The sequence below is a fragment of the Littorina saxatilis genome, linkage group LG5 (genome assembly GCF_037325665.1).
Source record: "Littorina saxatilis isolate snail1 linkage group LG5, US_GU_Lsax_2.0, whole genome shotgun sequence".
In the NCBI taxonomy this organism is placed as follows: domain Eukaryota; kingdom Metazoa; phylum Mollusca; class Gastropoda; order Littorinimorpha; family Littorinidae; genus Littorina; species Littorina saxatilis.
This window is the reverse complement of record NC_090249.1, coordinates 38,310,562-38,327,838: the sequence shown is the minus strand read 5'-3', so window position 1 is coordinate 38,327,838 and position 17,277 is coordinate 38,310,562. Positions and strand designations below refer to the sequence as shown.

The window sequence follows — 17,277 nt, the reverse complement described above, 5'->3', positions numbered from 1 at the left end:
AAAAAAACCAGCCTTAAATTCAAATAGTCAGAGCAGTTTCATTAAACGAGTCAGTAAACTTTCAGCCATTTGCTGCCATGCGATTCAAACCAACCTGTACAGGGCTGGGAGTTGCACAGTTGGGTTTCATTGCTCAAGCCTAAACAGTCGCTTCCGCCATAGAACGGGCCAAAGCACGTTCTGTTTCGCCATTGGCTGCCGCCGCTGCAGGTCAGAGTGCATTCACTCCATTCTGACCAATCCCCAAAGACTCCGTCAACTGGAAGCAGGACACTACAGTGCTATCAGCTATACTACGCTCTGATGCAGCTTAAAACGCGTTTTCCTGAGGTTACCATTGACAGTTTTAACCTTTTTACCATAATCCACAGAAAATCAAAAATGTATTAATTGTCACTGTAAGTTAAAAATTATATTATTGCTTTTAAAGCTATTACAATCAGAAGAAGAACTTAAAAGTTACCAACAAATAATAACAACATTGTCATTAGTATCCTATGTTGGGCAGTCTCACAAATATATGTTACTGTTTCCTACAGTTGTGTATGATTCTGGCGGTATGTATAGGCCTACTGATGAAAAAAATCAAGATGCATTGCTTGTTAAGAGAAAACCACAATATTATACAGCTAATATAATAAAGAGAGATCTCATCATTGAAAACGTTCCCTAACTAAAAATGTCATTACCACATAAGCATTGAAAAAAGTGCAGATTGCATTATTATAACTTCATTGATTACTTGAAATATCAATTTGGTTTATCTGATACATGTAGTAAAGTGTCAATTCACGCAAAGATTTACTGAGCGACATGCTAACACAGTATTATCTGAAACATTGTTTAGCACTTGCAAAAAAAAGAAACTTTTTAACTCGTATGTTAGAAGGTGCCCATATCACAATAAACACTCAGATCATATATGAAAAGCGGGCAAAGAAAACAACAAGGTATCACCAGTGGTGTACAGTTTGAACACGTATAAAAGCTGTTACGACATGCTAGGTGTGAAAAGCAATGTTCGGCATGCTGAGTGTTGCTTTTGTAAGAGAATCACACCCAATGAACCGTAAAAACAAAGAGCTTAACCTCCGTCTCGACCCACGTCCACTTTTTATCTAAAATGTGTTCTTTCATTACATTTTAAAAAAGTAAAGAGATTTTACAACAAATAATTGAAGAGCTGCAGTAAATGGTCACTTCAGCGTTTCAGGAAGAGTTTCGTTAAGATACCTATTCTTATATATTAAAAATGTCATTCAATCATAATAACACGTCCGTTAATGTCGGTATTATTTACATTTTCGTTAACCTGCTATCATTTTTGTATGTCTGTTTGTGTGCTATAGCCGCGCAAAGTTGGAAGAAGGGCGAGACGGTTAGACGGAGATCCTTGGCCTTAAAAAAAGACTTGACCGAGCCTTCAGAAATCAGTGAACACTGACACACGACACAAAGCAAATCCAGTGCATTTTGAGGCAAGGTCAGTCCGGATAGCAAACACTGAAGGAAAATATCACTTGAAAGTGTTAAATCCACTATGGTAAGCAAGTTTTTGTTTGTAGTTTTTTTTGGTTTTTTTTAGTGTAATTTTTTGATAAAGAAAGAACGAGGGCTCTAAACAATTTGTTTTTAGCCTAAAAAAGAATGCACTTTTTGAAAATAATGCTGATGCGTGTCACAGCATATGTAGAACTAGATGCATACCCGCTTCGCCGGGTACGGCTTCGAGCTTTGCCGGCGCACCGCACGAAGGAAGGGAGATAAACGCGCAAAACACTGGAGAAGAGTAAAAATAGTATAACGGGAATATGGATTGAGCGTTGTCGACAGTGACCTTCTAAAAATAGAAACGGGAATATGGATTGACGCCACACAAAGGAAGGGAGATAAACGCTGAAAACACTGGAGAAGATAAGGAAGAGTTACTGGGAATGGATCCAGAGAAAAACCAAAATCGGTTCAGCGCTGCGCGCTGAGAGCACGTGTTGAAATATCTCATCGAGCAGGTTGTGTCCGGGGTGAACCTGAATATGGGCACCAAATTTGAAACAGATCCATCGAGAACCTTGGGCGTGCATCGCGGACACACACACACACACACACACACACACACACACACACACACACACAGACACAAGTCGTGTATATATATAGATAGATTGAAAAAAAAGCCTTTTTCTCAATTTTTGTTTCAGATAACTGGATTTGCGAAATCAGCTTACATTGTATCTGCTTTCGACATTGCTCGTTAATTTGCTCGTCTTTCTTGAAAGTAAAAAGGGCATGGCTGTCTTTATGCTGATGGTTTTCTTTGCATTACTGTTAGTTGCATGTTATCTGCTGTTATTATTACCTTTCTTTAACAGTAATTGGATCAATCTATTTGTATTTGAAAGTATTCATTCTTCATAGTGTTGTCTTATGAAAGTAAACTCTTACTAACATGTACGTGCCGAACGAGTTTTACATCAGTAAGTAAAGGTCGAAGAACTACTCTGCATTTGTACAGCTTTAGTTCTAATTCTCACATGCGTCCTTGGATAAAGGACTGTGCACGCAGGGACAGAGCAGTAGGAAAGGAGTATTTACTTCGCTAGGTGCCGCATGAGTTGTACATAAGTAAGTAAAGGTCGAAGAACTACTCTGAATGTGCTGTCTGTGAAGGGACGCTTATTTTTTATTTCTCTCTCTTTTGCTCTGCTAAGAGATTTTAACAAATCTCAGTAGAAAGTCTCTGCTGACTTTCAGTTGTTTCTTTCACAACTTCTGATATTTTGTACAGCTTCAGTTCTAATTCTCACATGCGTTCTTGGATAAAGACTGTGCACGCATTATAGGGACAGAGCAGTAGGGAAGGAGTATTTACTTTGCTAGGTGCCGCATAAGTTTTACATAAGTAAGTAAAGGTCAAAGAACTACTCTGAATTTGTACAGCTTCAGTTCTAATTCTCACATGCGTTCTTGGATAAAGGACTGTGCACGCATTATAGGGACAGAGCAGTAGGGAAGGAGTATTTACTTCGCTAGGTGCCGCATAAGTTTTACATAAGTAAGTAAAGGTCAAAGAACTACTCTGAATTTGTACAGCTTCAGTTCTAATTCTCACATGCGTTCTTGGATAAAAGACTGTGCACGCATTATAGGGACAGAGCAGCAGGGAAGGAGTCTTTACTTCGCTAGGTCACGGAGGTATGCGCTTTCGCTTTTGATGTTGCATGTGTCAAGCGCTGCCAGAATGACATATGTTGCAGAACAGTAAATCAGAGACACAATGTGTCCAACCAAAGATCTGCAGATATTTTATATTTTCTCTCAAAGATAGATTGTATCAGGCTAGGCGTCAACCTAAATTATCTATCCTTGAGTAATAAAATCTCAGTAAATTTGAATAAATCTTCAATCCAGGAAAAAGTGTCTCTGCACATTCATCGGCTGTATTGCAACATTCAATTTAGATTAGTCTAGATTAGACTACTTAATCTTTTCCGGATTTTTGTTCATCATCTACTTTCAGCAACATCCCGTCATTCTGACACAAATGCTAACGGCGCAACTACAGTCTTAGTACGCAGCGCAGCTTCGGGCTTTAAAAAATCCACCAAAAAGAGCATATGCCCGTCGTTTCTCGCTTACGCTTGGAGATCAGAACAAACCCGAAAAGGTTTGAACCCATCTCCCCTGCAATAAAGACAGAGCTCGGGCAGGGTCCACAAGTCCAGCGTTGTACCCGGGCACTCATGCGTATTACACGTGCGATTTTCTGAGCTGTCGCCTGTGCAGTTCTTGCCGCCATGTTGCACGCCAATGCAGTTTCTCTCCCTTTGCTGATCGCCGCCCCCACAGGTAACGCTGCAAGCGTCCCACGTGGTCCATGGCGTCCACAGGCCGTCCTCTGATTGGTTGGAAATGAACGCGCGGCAAATGCACAACATACAAGTTAATTTATGTTTTTTTCAAGCAGTAGGATATGACAATTTCATGTCACGAACGGCGTATACCAACGTCTGAAAAAAACACCAGATTTGAATGTCGAAGCCTGACCATCGATTTCAGCATGCAAAATAGCGTTTCCTGCAAGCTTAATTTTTAGAAAATGAAGCTTACTTGGCCTCATTATACACCTTCAACTGTTCATTTAAACATAATATAATGACACCCAATCCTGATCATTTTAAATGATTTACTTAGACATACAAAAAGAGTATAAGATACGTTTATATGAAACACACCGCGAGTCTCTCTCTCTCTCCCTCTCTCTCCCTCCCTGTCCTCTCTCTCTCTCTCTCTCTCTCTCTCTCTCTCTCTCTCTCTCTCTCTCTCTCTCTCTCTCTCTCAATGGTCTCGGCTTCTACTGAGAGTGATGGGAGGCCCGCATAATAAGATGTACGACTTGACTCCAAGCACGTATCAGATTGTTCTTGGCAGGGCTACCTCGAGAACTTATGTACACCAAGACAACGTTCCTCGCTGGAATACCTCGGAAATAAATTCACTAACCTGGGCAGTGATGCGCGTTGCAATCTCGTGTTTCATTGGCTGGTCCTGGACATTCTGCGCCGCCGTAGAAAGGTCCGATGCAATCCCTGGCTCGCCATTGGTTGCCTCCGCCACAGGTCAAAGTGCACTCCGACCATTTGCTCCAATCCTCCCACACACCATCCTCTGTTTTGATTGGTTGACAGAGTTAGAGCGTTAGTGTGTGTTGTATTGAAACTCAGGGTGTTGTTTTCATGATGGATTGCTGTTTATTTAATTCTAGCGTCTGATTTATTTTTAAGCAGCAAACAATTAACACCACCTCCTCCGCCGCATTATTTTTTTTTAATTTGAAAGATATTTACATCTGCCCAAACATTTCTGTTCTCGTTCAATATCAAGAACACAGTAATGTGTGGAAAAAAATGCACTTGGAAACTGTCTTCATCATGACAACAATTATATAGTGTAAAATCCACTGCAAACACTTTTAAATTCATGGTTTTAAAAAAATCTTCAGCGTATCAGAAACAAAAGTAGCTCAGAGTGGTACAAACTTAAAAACATTGTCTGACGTCAGACAGCTGTCACAGAAATGCGATTTGCACTGCACTGCACTGAACAGTTTGCAATAGCAGGGACCCTAGTTACAAAAACCGGTACTGCTTTGAGAAAATAATTTTTCTGTGGCCACTTACGGTAGACACCAATACAAATGTCTTGAACTTAAGGAAGTACCTTTTTTGTTTACCTCAAAAATAATTCTGTTTTAAACCTTTTTGAAAATGTTCACATTTTATTTTCAGATACTGTCCTGAATACTTAGAATGCTTTGTGGTTAGGGTTATGTGTACATAAGTGTCGGTGTGTGTGGGTGTGTGCGTGTGTGTGTGCGTGTGTGTGTGTGTGTGTGTGTGTGTGTGTGCGTGTGTGTGTGTGTGTGCGTGTGTGTGTGTGTGTGTGTGTGCGTGTGCACATATTCTGTGACAGCTGCCTTCTCAGTAGCTATTTCATGTCAGACAATATCTCTCAAGTAAGTTTGGCCAATCATTAAAATATTAACAGAGCAAACACATGCATCACTTTGGATAACAAGCATTAGTACATTCATCTGACGAACATGTGCACACAGATCCGGGCAAATGAAAAGAAAAGTAACAGCATTAGTAGAGCAAAGACGCAAAAAGTGTAATTCTACTGGCTTTAGTTTTGAACGCACTAAACGAAACGCACAGCGCAGAGAAAGTTAGAAAAACCACCAAGGGACAAAGAGATAGAGATAAAAAGACAGAGAGAGGGGTAGCTTCTGTTATTATAATTGAACATCAAAGCGCTATTTCAGACATTATACAACACTTTTTGAGCACTAAAATCTAACTGCTCTTTCCGGAATATTTACACATGTTGCGCACAATAGCTAACTAAAATCAAAAGCACTGTCACACACACACACACACACACACACACACACACACACACACACACACAAACACACACACACACACACACTGAGTGCCCCGGTCTTTACGACACAGAATTACACCTACATTTGACCTCTCGCACTGTTCTTTCTTCAAGCTAGCTCTTCTGTGTGAAATTACACAAGGGATTATGTTTGAATACTTTCGTTTTCTCTTATTAAGAGAAAGAAACAAGTCGCGTAAGGCGAAAATACAATATTTAGTCAAGTAGCTGTCGAACTCACAGAATGAAACTGAACGCAATGCCATTTTTCAGCAAGACCGTATACTCGTAGCATCGTCAGTCCACCGCTCATGGCAAAGGCAGTGAAATTGACAAGAAGAGCGGGGTAGTAGTTGCGCTAAGAAGGATAGCACGCTTTTCTGTACCTCTGTTTGTTTTAACTTTCTGAGCGTGTTTTTAATCTAAACATATCATATGTATATGTTTTTGGAATCAGGAACCGACAAGGAATAAGATGAAAGTGTTTTTAAATTGATTTGGACAATTTAATTTTGATAATAATTTTTATATATTTAATTTTCAGAGCTTGTTTTTAATCCGAATATAACATATTTATATGTTTTTGGAATCAGCAAATGATGGAGAATAAGATAAACGTAAATTTGGATCGTTTTATAAATTTTTATTTTTTTTTACAATTTTCAGATTTTTAATGACCAAAGTCATTAATTAATTTTTAAGCCACCAAGCTGAAATGCAATACCGAAGTCCGGGCTTCGTCGAAGATTACTTGACCAAAATTTCAACCAATTTGGTTGAAAAATGAGGGCGTGACAGTGCCGCCTCAACTTTCACGAAAAGCCGGATATGACGTCATCAAAGACATTTATCAAAAAAATGAAAAAAACGTTCGGGGATTTCATACCCAGGAACTCTCATGTAAAATTTCATAAAGATCGGTCCAGTAGTTTAGTCTGAATCGCTCTACACACACACACACACACACACACACACACACACGCACAGACACACACACATACACCACACCCTCGTTTCGATTCCCCCTCGATGTTAAAATATTTAGTCAAAACTTGACTAAATATAAAAAGGGGGGAAAAGAGAGAAAGAGAAGGAAAACGAAAGGAAAGAAGCAAAGCTTTAAGAATACACTATTTCTGCTCATGAAGACTAACTGGAGAAGTAATGGTGATAACAAGAACAGAAGCTCGTTCTACTCCTACTAAAAGAAAGCGTTAGCGCAACAGTGGAGTTAGAAAAGAGGCTGGCATTAGGGCACACAAAAGCCGTGATATGAGGAATTAATTTTCTTTTTCTCTGTACGTCTATCCCTCTTTCATAGCAGACGTCTCATCGCTCACTAGCATTTCTGTATTCTCAAATTCTCGTGATACAAATGCTGCATATACACATCTAAGTGGGGAGTGGGGGTAAACTTTTTTTTAGATAGTTAATTTTTGTTTTTTTCTGAACCTGCGTGACGTACCATTTTGCGTGGTTAGGTGACTATATAGTTTAGGTCAAGCAAGCCTAATTTAGAGCATCGAGGACGAGTCACGTAAAATCTCGCCATTTGAAGTCATATATGTCCGTGAGTTCTAAATAATAACTGGTGCCAGCACGTCCGTCTCAATATATACCATACCTTAATCGTAAAATTGTCTGATTCGTGAATGAAGGCAATCATTGTGTGGTATTCTTGAAATTGGTAAAACATTGTCTCTTTCATGAAAAAGGCAGTGTTTTACTACAACCTCAGGGCACAGGCTGGTCAGCCAAAGCGGTGGAACTAGATGTAGAATTGGTTGTTGTTTTGCTGTACTACTGTCTATTGCTTGTTAATGCTGGATTAGTGCAGCAATTTCGTCCCTCAATGAAAGCAAAACCAACACACAGGGCGAGCACACGTTTGCGGTTATGCGGATATGTGTTCTTCGCTAATCACAAAACCGTTAGTTTCACACCCTGTGAAATGTACGCAGCAAACTTTGGTTGTTAGTTGGAAACTCTGCGGTTAGTGTTTCAAATGCATCACTCCGTGTGTGTGACACTCCTGCAAAGCAAACATCAGTATGTCTTACCTCAAAGGGATTTCAATGCCGATTCGTGTGTATTCAAGCAATTGCTTCAAGGCACTGTACCATACGCGTAAAATGCAACAGTAGCAATGGATGCAATCATGTTCACACTCGTTGGTTTGTCATTCACTGATAAATGTTTCAACTCCAACTCTAAATCCTGCCCAAGATTTCATACAGTGGTGAACTTAAAAGAGTTCTAGACTAATATTTCATCTTCACCTTCAAATTGCAAACGCAATAAACAGAAAATTTGAATAACAGTTAAATATTCAACCATGAAGAAAAATGTTAAAACATCAATAGAGACAATTTATATACTTTCAGAACATATCAATAATAACAGAAGGATAAAAAAAAGAGGGACGAAAGCGGAAAAGGAGAGTGAGAGAGAGAGAGAGAAGGAAAAAAGACCTGGATAATAATGTGCATTTTAAAGTCTTCCGTTACTCAGAGATTCCAATGCAGAAAACTTGAATAATTTCAAAGCATATACAAAATTAATCTGCTTTCAAGGAGAAGACAGATGATAAAGGTAAAGAAAAAACAATATAGTTTGACCTGGAAAATGCATGTGATGAACGTTGCAAAGTCTCCCCTTCCTCACAACTTCCAGTAAGTAAAATCTTTATTACTTTCAAAGCATATAAAATATATCATCAAAGAGGAAGCAGACCAAAAAGGCAAGAAAGAAACAATGCAGTTAGACCTTGACAATGATGAACATTGCAATGTGTTCGCCTCCTCGGAATTTCAAGGACAGAAAACTCGAATAATTTCAATGCACACACAAATATCATTGAAGAGGAGAAGAGATAGGTGAGCGAGGAACAGACAAACAGTATAGTTGGACCTGGACAGTGGTGCACATTGCAAGGGTCCTCCTCCTCCCAGTCGCCAGTGCAGCTAGCCCCTCCGTGGTAAGGTCCGTCGCACGTGCGTTCTCTCATGCGTATCCCCACTCCACACGTCACGCTACACGTTCCCCATTCTGACCAAGCCAGGAACACTCCGTCCACTGAAAGACAGCGATCGCTTTATCACTTTCGGTCAAGCATCGTTTTACTTTTCAACATATTCCAATCACTTTCGGTCAAACATCGTTGTTTTTTTCACTTTCTATCACTTTCTAAGAAATATCACTTTCTACCTATAATCTTTTAACCATTTTCTATCAAACATCGTTCTCTCACTTTCAGTCAAAAATCGTTTCATCACCTTCTATAAAACGATTTTTTTTCTGAGTTTTTATTACACTCTTTGACAGCAATTCATTTTCTTATTTGGTAAATGTTTCGATTTTAAATGTCCATATCAGGCTTGAGACGGTGTAACACACGGGGAAACCATGGTATGATTCTGTGTGCATGTGTTTCGTTGGATTTACCATTTTTGAATATGACTTAAAACAAACCTCGACCCCCTTACAGTTACCCATTGAATACAGACTGTCTCCTGGAATACTCAGTGTCGGTTGAAAATAAAACGAGGTGTATATTGTTTTTGTCAACAAGATTGTCCTACCTGGCAGTCTTTGAAGTTCATCACACACCATGCTTGAAAATGATCGGCAATGGTGTGGTAGCAAAGATAAGCTAACACTACTAACAGTAGAAATAGCGCGTCTCTGCTACTTTAATCAACCCACACTTTAATGAGAATCTTAAACAAATGAGGCAGAGCGCTTTGATAGACTCTAAGAGTAAGTGAGAATTATGCGGAACCAATCTCCTGGCACCTGACAGCATCTAACCAATCTCTTGGCACCTGACAGCATCTAACCAATCTCTTGGCACCTGACAGCATCTAACCAATCTCCTGGCACCTGACAGCATCTAACCAATCTCCTGGCACCTGACAGCATCTAACCAATCTCCTGGCACCTGACAGCATCTAACCAATCTCCTGGCACCTGACAGCATCTAACCAATCTCCTGGCACCTGACAGCATCTAACCAATCTCCTGGCACCTGACAGCATCTAACCAATCTCTTGGCACCTGACAGCATCTAACCAATCTCTTGGCACCTGACAGCATCTAACCAATCTCCTGGCACCTGACAGCATCTAACCAATCTCTTGGCACCTGACAGCATCTAACCAATCTCCTGGCACCTGACAGCATCTAACCAATCTCTTGGCACCTGACAGCATCTAACCAATCTCCTGGCACCTGACAGCATCTAACCAATCTCCTGGCACCTGACAGCATCTAACCAATCTCTTGGCACAAGCATTGAAATTAACAATTAAGCGTCTTTCATCCTCAGTAAGTATGTGTTGTTGACTATGAATGTGGTTGTAAATGCTTGTATAACTGTGTTTTAATTTTAAATGTGTCAAGCGCAAAGAGCATAATTGTAAAGTTATGATGTTGCGCTATATAAATGCTCATTTATTATTACACCCCCGGTATAGGGGTGTGTATAGGATTCGGTCGATGTGTTTGTTTGTTTGTTTGTGTGTTTGTGTTCGCATATAGATCTCAAGAATGAACGGACCGATCGTCACCAAACTTGGTGAACAGGTTCTATACATTCCTGAGACGGTCCTTACAAAAATTGGGACCAGTCAAACACACGGTTAGGGAGTTATTGGTGGATTAAGATTCTACAAGGACTTATAGAGGGACATATTAATGGTCAAAGGGAAATAACCTTCTCAGTTGGTGGCAGTGAGAATGGTAAGGACGGGGGTGTTTTTCCTACCTCGGAGGAATTTCTTGTTATTATTATTATTATGTGTATTAGTTATTTTGGAAATGGTCAGAAAGTTAATTCCCCTCTTCATCTGTTTAGTTCTCCAAGCATACATGTCCATATCCATGACTTAAAACCTTGAGCATTTGACAATGAAGACATCTACAGGACACAGAGAAAGATCATACCACTAATGTTTGGAGTCAGTTTTTAACGGTTTGATAGTTACTTTTGTGAATATTTATTATGTGTTCTTGATTATTGTAAGGTGTTGCTGATGTTCTTTTTTGTGTGCATCTTTGACATTAACGGAGTTTTCTTACCTGGGCAGGCCTGCGTGTTGCAGGAATCAGTTTCATTCAGGTGCTCAGGGCACATGGCACCTCCATGAAAGGGCCCGTTACACTCGCGATGCCGTGACATCTGACCCCCGGCACAGGTCAAAGTGCATTCTGTCCATTCTGACCACTCCTGTATCACTCCATCCACTGCACATGGTACATTCAATAAAATCCTTCTGGGATGCACGTGCATGTTCTAATCGTGTCAATAATTAATATGACTACTGGATAGATCGAGTCATCGATGTCAAATGCATACTTTGCACATACATTACGAAAAAGACAACACATATTGAATTGCTACCCTAGATGAAATTATTTTTAGTTCTACCATATTGTATTTTAATCCTTGTCTTTCATGTTCAGTTGCAGTAGCTGAAATAGACAATTTTGATTCAAAGTTGGACTTCATTAGGTAATTGTTTTCGTATTTTATGTTATTTTAAATACTGAGTTAAGTTGTCATTTTGACGTCTCCGAGACCTTAAATACTCAAAGCGTTTCAGAAGGTAAATATGAGTAAGCGGATAAAAGCTTTATGTTCTATGAATTGCTTTATCATGGTTGAATAACGTCACGTTTTAACTGTTTAGCTAACGACATAATTATAATATTTCGTGAAAATCATGCGTTACATTTACAATATAGAAATCTCTATCGATCTACAAGATGTACGTTCAGTAGAAAGGAATATTTTGGAAGGGTTAGTTCTAAAAGTAAGGAAGAACTGAGCGACACAATTAAGAACTAAAAGAGTGACTAACGGAAGTCGTAAATGATTAAATGACATGCATACAAATGAATTGAACTTAAAACCATCACCGCAGTATTAATATAAATGTGAAAAGCATCATGCAAAGAGTGACAACTAGATCTACAAAGCGTCCATCAAACAGTCCCGACTGCGCGTTTTACATCCCTTACATATCAACTCAACTATCGTAGTGTTTGTTAGCAGATACGCTGAAATCTGTCTGAGTATTTCAAACAGAGAGGAAAAGAGACACGATAAGATTATTCTTTGGGAATGAGGTTAGTAGAATAAGCAGTGAGCTCGTTTATATCTTGCCCTCGCCAGAGAGAGTGAGGGGGGGGGGGGGGCGGACAGAGGGTGACTGTGGAGATAGAGTAGGCCTAGTCAAGAGTAGGCCTAGTCATTGGTTCTTTTCTAATATTATTCATAAAAGGCGTTTTCTGCATGCTTAGATCTGATGACACCCAATGCGCATATCAATTGTCGCATTTTCGTGAGTTTTATTTTATTTTTTATTGCTTAATTAGGTGCGTTTGTTTGTTTGTTTGTTTGTTTCCTTGGTTGGTTGGCTGGTTTGTTGGCTTTAGTTTTTAGGCTTGCAAAACTCCATTTTTTTGTGGTTTGATTTGGTTTTGTTTGGTTTGTGTGATATTTTACCTTAGCTTGTTTGTTTCTTTAGTTGGTTGGGTTGGGTTGGTCGGCTATTTTTTCTATAAATAAGCATTAAAAATTCATGTTTATGTTTTAAATTGAACAAAAAAGAAACAAAGGAGCACTAAAATGTACAGATATATCAGTCATTTAACCTTCAACGCAAGTGTACACACGCATACACGAACGCAGACACAAATACACATTCATATACCTGTACAAAAGCACTCGTAAAAACGCATTCACACATGCTGATTTCTTTTTCTATAAATAAGCATTAAAAATTCACGTTTATGTTTTAGATTGAACAAAAAAGAAACCAATTCAAGAAGAACTAAAATGTACAGATATATCAGTCATTTAACCTTCAACTATCAACCGCCAAAAAGTGTGGGCAGTTTATGGCGCTCATGTGGCAAGTTGCAATAGTTGGTATATATTTGCCATAAGGACAATGGTTTTGATGACAATCTAAACCCTTAATACCTGTTAAAGATTCCTTATTTCTCGTCTTAACCAACTTGTAAATCACTGTAGGCTTGTGATTAAACCATGTCCTATTTTTATTTTGTATCACATTGGGAATTCGAAGATACTTTTGTTCTTTAATGGAGCTCTATCAGGAGATCGATGCTTTCCGAGACACCCTCAGTGCAGCACTAAACAACAAGACATCGCGGTGGATTCCCAGGTGTAATTGTATGTTATTTTAATTTTAAATAATAATAGCCTGTACGCCTGTAATGGTTTACGGGTTTCCACGAGAAGGAAGCTACCATAAACGAATATCTTCAAGAATTCACATGCAAAATGTCAGAAACATTTTTGTCGGGAAGTTTTCTGGAAATTTGAGAAAACACACACACACACACACACACACACACACGCACACACACACACATTTAACTTGACCCCGTGTCGATTCTCGGTCTACCGGAAATATCTAGTCAAAGAAGAGTCGTTCAATTCCTATGCATTTGAACTGAACGAGACATATATATTGTTATAGTATCTAAATAGTGTCTGAGCATCCAATACCATTGCATTGCCTTGCGAGAAAAAAGAACCGGTCAACAAAACTAGAAAAAAGCAGGAGAGAAAACGGACAAGATGTTCTCTAAAGGCACGAACATCTTGCATTTTTTGTTAGTTCAAACAATGTTAGATCACACGTTTCTAACTATTAATGTTAAGTATAACTATCATGTAAACTATTGGCTATCAATTCATTACGCCTAAGATGAAGTTGCATTTTTCTGTGACTATGAGCCAACACGCTTTGTGAACACTGCAAACCCACATAGTTTACCTAAAGGTCCCAGGGTTTGCATGATCCATGCAAAATCTTACTTTCGCGCGTTCCAGCTTTTACTTCCCAGATATACGCATGGCGGAAAATTGTGAGCGCAGCACCTCTGACGTGCGTTGTACTGAAAAGTAAACCAAAAAACAAAACGTGACAACATTCGAAAACCGTTTTCTCTTTTTTCATTAATAATAGTAATAATAATAATACGGGTATTTATAGGGCGCAAATCCAAAAGTAGTTCTAAGCGCCTTACGATCTTAAATATAATAATCTTAATAACAGCAACAATACACAACATAAGCGCCTTAGATCAATTACATAAAAATAGAGACTTGGTTACTTATGTTTAACAATTTACCATCGTTCGCTTAATACATGACTTCTTGCGCCGATTATAATGAACTTATTGACAGTAACCAAACCCAACGGGTCTGATCTGCAATACTTCAGAATAAAATGCGCTGTTGCAACGTCAGTTGTGTCACCTTTTTCTATTTGCACAGTTTCCGACATATACAAAACAAATATACTGCGTATTGAAAAAAAACCGCACACTTTTGCATTTCTGAGTCTGCTCAAGCAAATGTATGTTTTATTAACATTTGATCCTTTTGATTTCACGCAAGTGAATGTTACCAAAAAGTAAATGACAAAGTAAGTGGTAATGGACTTTGTTTTAGGCGTGTAACTTGCAAAAAAGTAACTGATCGAGACAAACCTGTCTAAGAAAAATGGTAACAACAAGAACTCAACAAGGTGTGTTAATAACAGGTTAGTTCTTCTTGCATATCTTCGTAAACGCTAACCTTATCTATGAGATGTGTTCGTGCAGTCATGACTCCAAAGAGAAGAAATTTTTGCTGAAGCTGAAAAAGAAACCTGCAAAACAAAACAAAACACGTTGCATCAATATAAAAAAAAATATGCAAGACATCATGAAGTTGGTACGTTTGCATGAAGAGCACGTGTGTTGGTTTGTTTACATTTTATTCCTGACCGTTTCAATAATGTGCACGACACACGCAAGTGTACACACGCAAGTGTACACACGCAGACACAAATACACATTCATATACCTATACACAAGTACTCGTAAGAACGCATTCACACATGTGATCCACTGTTATTCTCGTTCGAGTTTAACTAATGCAATATATATTTAGTTCAGCTCCCAATTTGCGTATGTTTTATATTTTGAATGTCTTACTAAGATTTATTTTTGTTGATGCACCAACTAGTACCTTTGTCCGAAAAAAACCTTTGTAAGCCCAGTACATTCGTCACAATAACAAAACTAGAGGCTTACCTGTTATTAGATGGCACATGTCCTCTGACATTTTGTGACGTCATAGTCACATGGGCATTGCGTGGTGAAACCCAAGATTCAGCAGCTTCAAGAAAGAAGTCAACAAATCAAAAAGCAGTCAGCAGATAACAAAGAAAAAAACATAGCACAAGTTTCGCATGCCCGCAAATCTAATTAGAGTATATTGTTCGGTGTTTCGCTTTAATTACCGCGCAGTGTTCGGACCTACCTAGCTATTTCTGTTTCCTAACCTGTTCAATGCCCTGCCTGTGAAAGTGCGTCTCACAACACAGCAAACCAGTCTATTTGTAGAAAGAATATCCATTCTCCAAAGAGGACAAAACGGCAAACTGAAACATAACACTGAATACATGTCATGCACTAAACGTTCCAAACAAACGGTTTCCAAGGGGGAAAAAAAATAGAAAACTTGTTCAGATCACAAAATCTGAAAAAGACACTGGTAAGTCCAACACAGTCACGAATTCAAAAAAAAAGTACATGCACACCACACCGGATGCTGAAACACGCAGAAAACCGGGTGAAAAACCGGGAAGGTGGGTGTAATAGAAGGAAGTAGGGAGGGGGGGGGGGGGTATGCCCGGGTGGAAAGACAAGGGGCATGAGGGTGATACCTGGACAGTTGTGGGTGTTGCAATTTTCAGATTCGTCCCAAGGCCCTGTGCAGTTTGCTCCGTCGTAAAAGGGACCCTCGCAGTCTCGGATTCGAGCCCGCGTCCCAGTGCCGCATGTCTTGGAGCAGACGTTCCACTCGGCCCACGGCTTCCACACGCCGTCCACTGAGAACAATAATTATATACGTGGAGCAGGGAGTCAGGTTTTGAAGTTCATCTCACACTATGCTTGAAAACTACCGGCAACGGTGTGTTAGCAGAGACACGCTAAACCCACACCGTATACCGTGGTTGCACTCGGCAAATCTGTCCGAAGCGGTTGCACCCTTATTTTTCTGTCCGAAGGGAGACACGCGACGTAAGTTTCTGCACAAAATCACCTGTAATTCCTCACAAATGACATATCATGACAAAACTACCGTTTGTACTTAGGCCTAAGGTGTCATAGCATCATATCATCGATTTGTTTCATTGCTTCAATGTGTATGTGAACGTTGGCCTTCAAGTATTTACTCATTTCAAGCGCATTATGTGCAAATTTTGACTTTCCGCAGTTACTAGGGAAATTCAAGCACATGAGAAAGGCTACACGCGATTGTAATACCCAATATTGACGGACTGTGTGATGATATCTTCTGCTATGGTCTGTTGAGACAGTGATATCAAAATCGAGACCGGAGGTCGAGATTTTGATATCACTGTCGAAACAGACCAATGGCAGAAGATATCATCACACAGTCAGTCAATGTTGGATATATTGCTAATTCTCTGGACATTTTGTATTTTCTGTAAAGAAATTACAAAAGTATTTGTCTCAGTTTTGGCTGTTCCATATTCCTCCCTCTGATTATTATTTCTTTTTGTTCACTCTTTTCTTGTACTTTTCAGTATTTTAAAATGTCTTTCCTTTCAAAAAGTCTTTAGTCACTTGCTCAACTAAATTCTGGGATAATTACATTTTCATATATATTTGTTTGTTTTTAAATTTAGGTGTTTTTGTTTTTGAAGTGGGGAAGCAATAAAGAGGTCGTCGATATTTTGCCCAATTGACCAATGGAAATCCACGTAACATATGAAATAGCAATATTGTGATCTATGGTCATTTCTTGACATCTGGGTCAGATGATATGATTTAAAGTGGTGCAGGAGCGTCATATTTCATGAATCTGTGAAGACATTCAAAGATTTGTCGGTTGCGCATCTCCGAAGTCTCTCTGTTTTTTCTGGTTGCACATCCCCGAAGCAATCGGTTGCACACCGCCGAAGATATTTCGGTGTTTCGATGCCTATGTATAGCATGCTTGATCTGGGGGTGCCCATATGGTTTGCCACTCCTGGTCGTTAACTGTAGGTAATATCTTATATGGCTAAGAGCAAAAAGTCGTTTATTAGGCTTGACCAAAATAATACGATTCTGAAGGAAAGAGTGTTAGTGTGTTTGGAAATGACACTTTGTTCATAATCATTACTGTATAATTCTATTTTCAAAAATCGGGGAAAAATCGCGTCAGCGTTTTTTCCTTCAGGATTCTATTTCAAGAGGTGAAATAGACCAACTTTTGCTCTTAGGTGCATAGCAAAT

At 39.2% G+C, this 17,277-nt stretch overlaps 1 protein-coding gene across 1 annotated transcript in view; it reads right to left on the bottom strand.

Moving 5' to 3' along the window:
• LOC138967752 (A disintegrin and metalloproteinase with thrombospondin motifs adt-1-like) overlaps positions 1-17,277 on the bottom strand; it is a 61,078-nt gene that overhangs the window by 22,661 nt on the left and 21,140 nt on the right. The window contains exons 13-18 of the mRNA XM_070340409.1: positions 15,696-15,860; positions 11,023-11,187; positions 8,841-9,018; positions 4,501-4,685; positions 3,637-3,895; positions 95-204 (exon numbers count right to left, since the gene is read on the bottom strand). Coding sequence (XP_070196510.1) covers positions 95-204; positions 3,637-3,895; positions 4,501-4,685; positions 8,841-9,018; positions 11,023-11,187; positions 15,696-15,860 — 1,062 coding nt within the window. The remainder of the gene's footprint in view (positions 1-94; positions 205-3,636; positions 3,896-4,500; positions 4,686-8,840; positions 9,019-11,022; positions 11,188-15,695; positions 15,861-17,277) is intronic.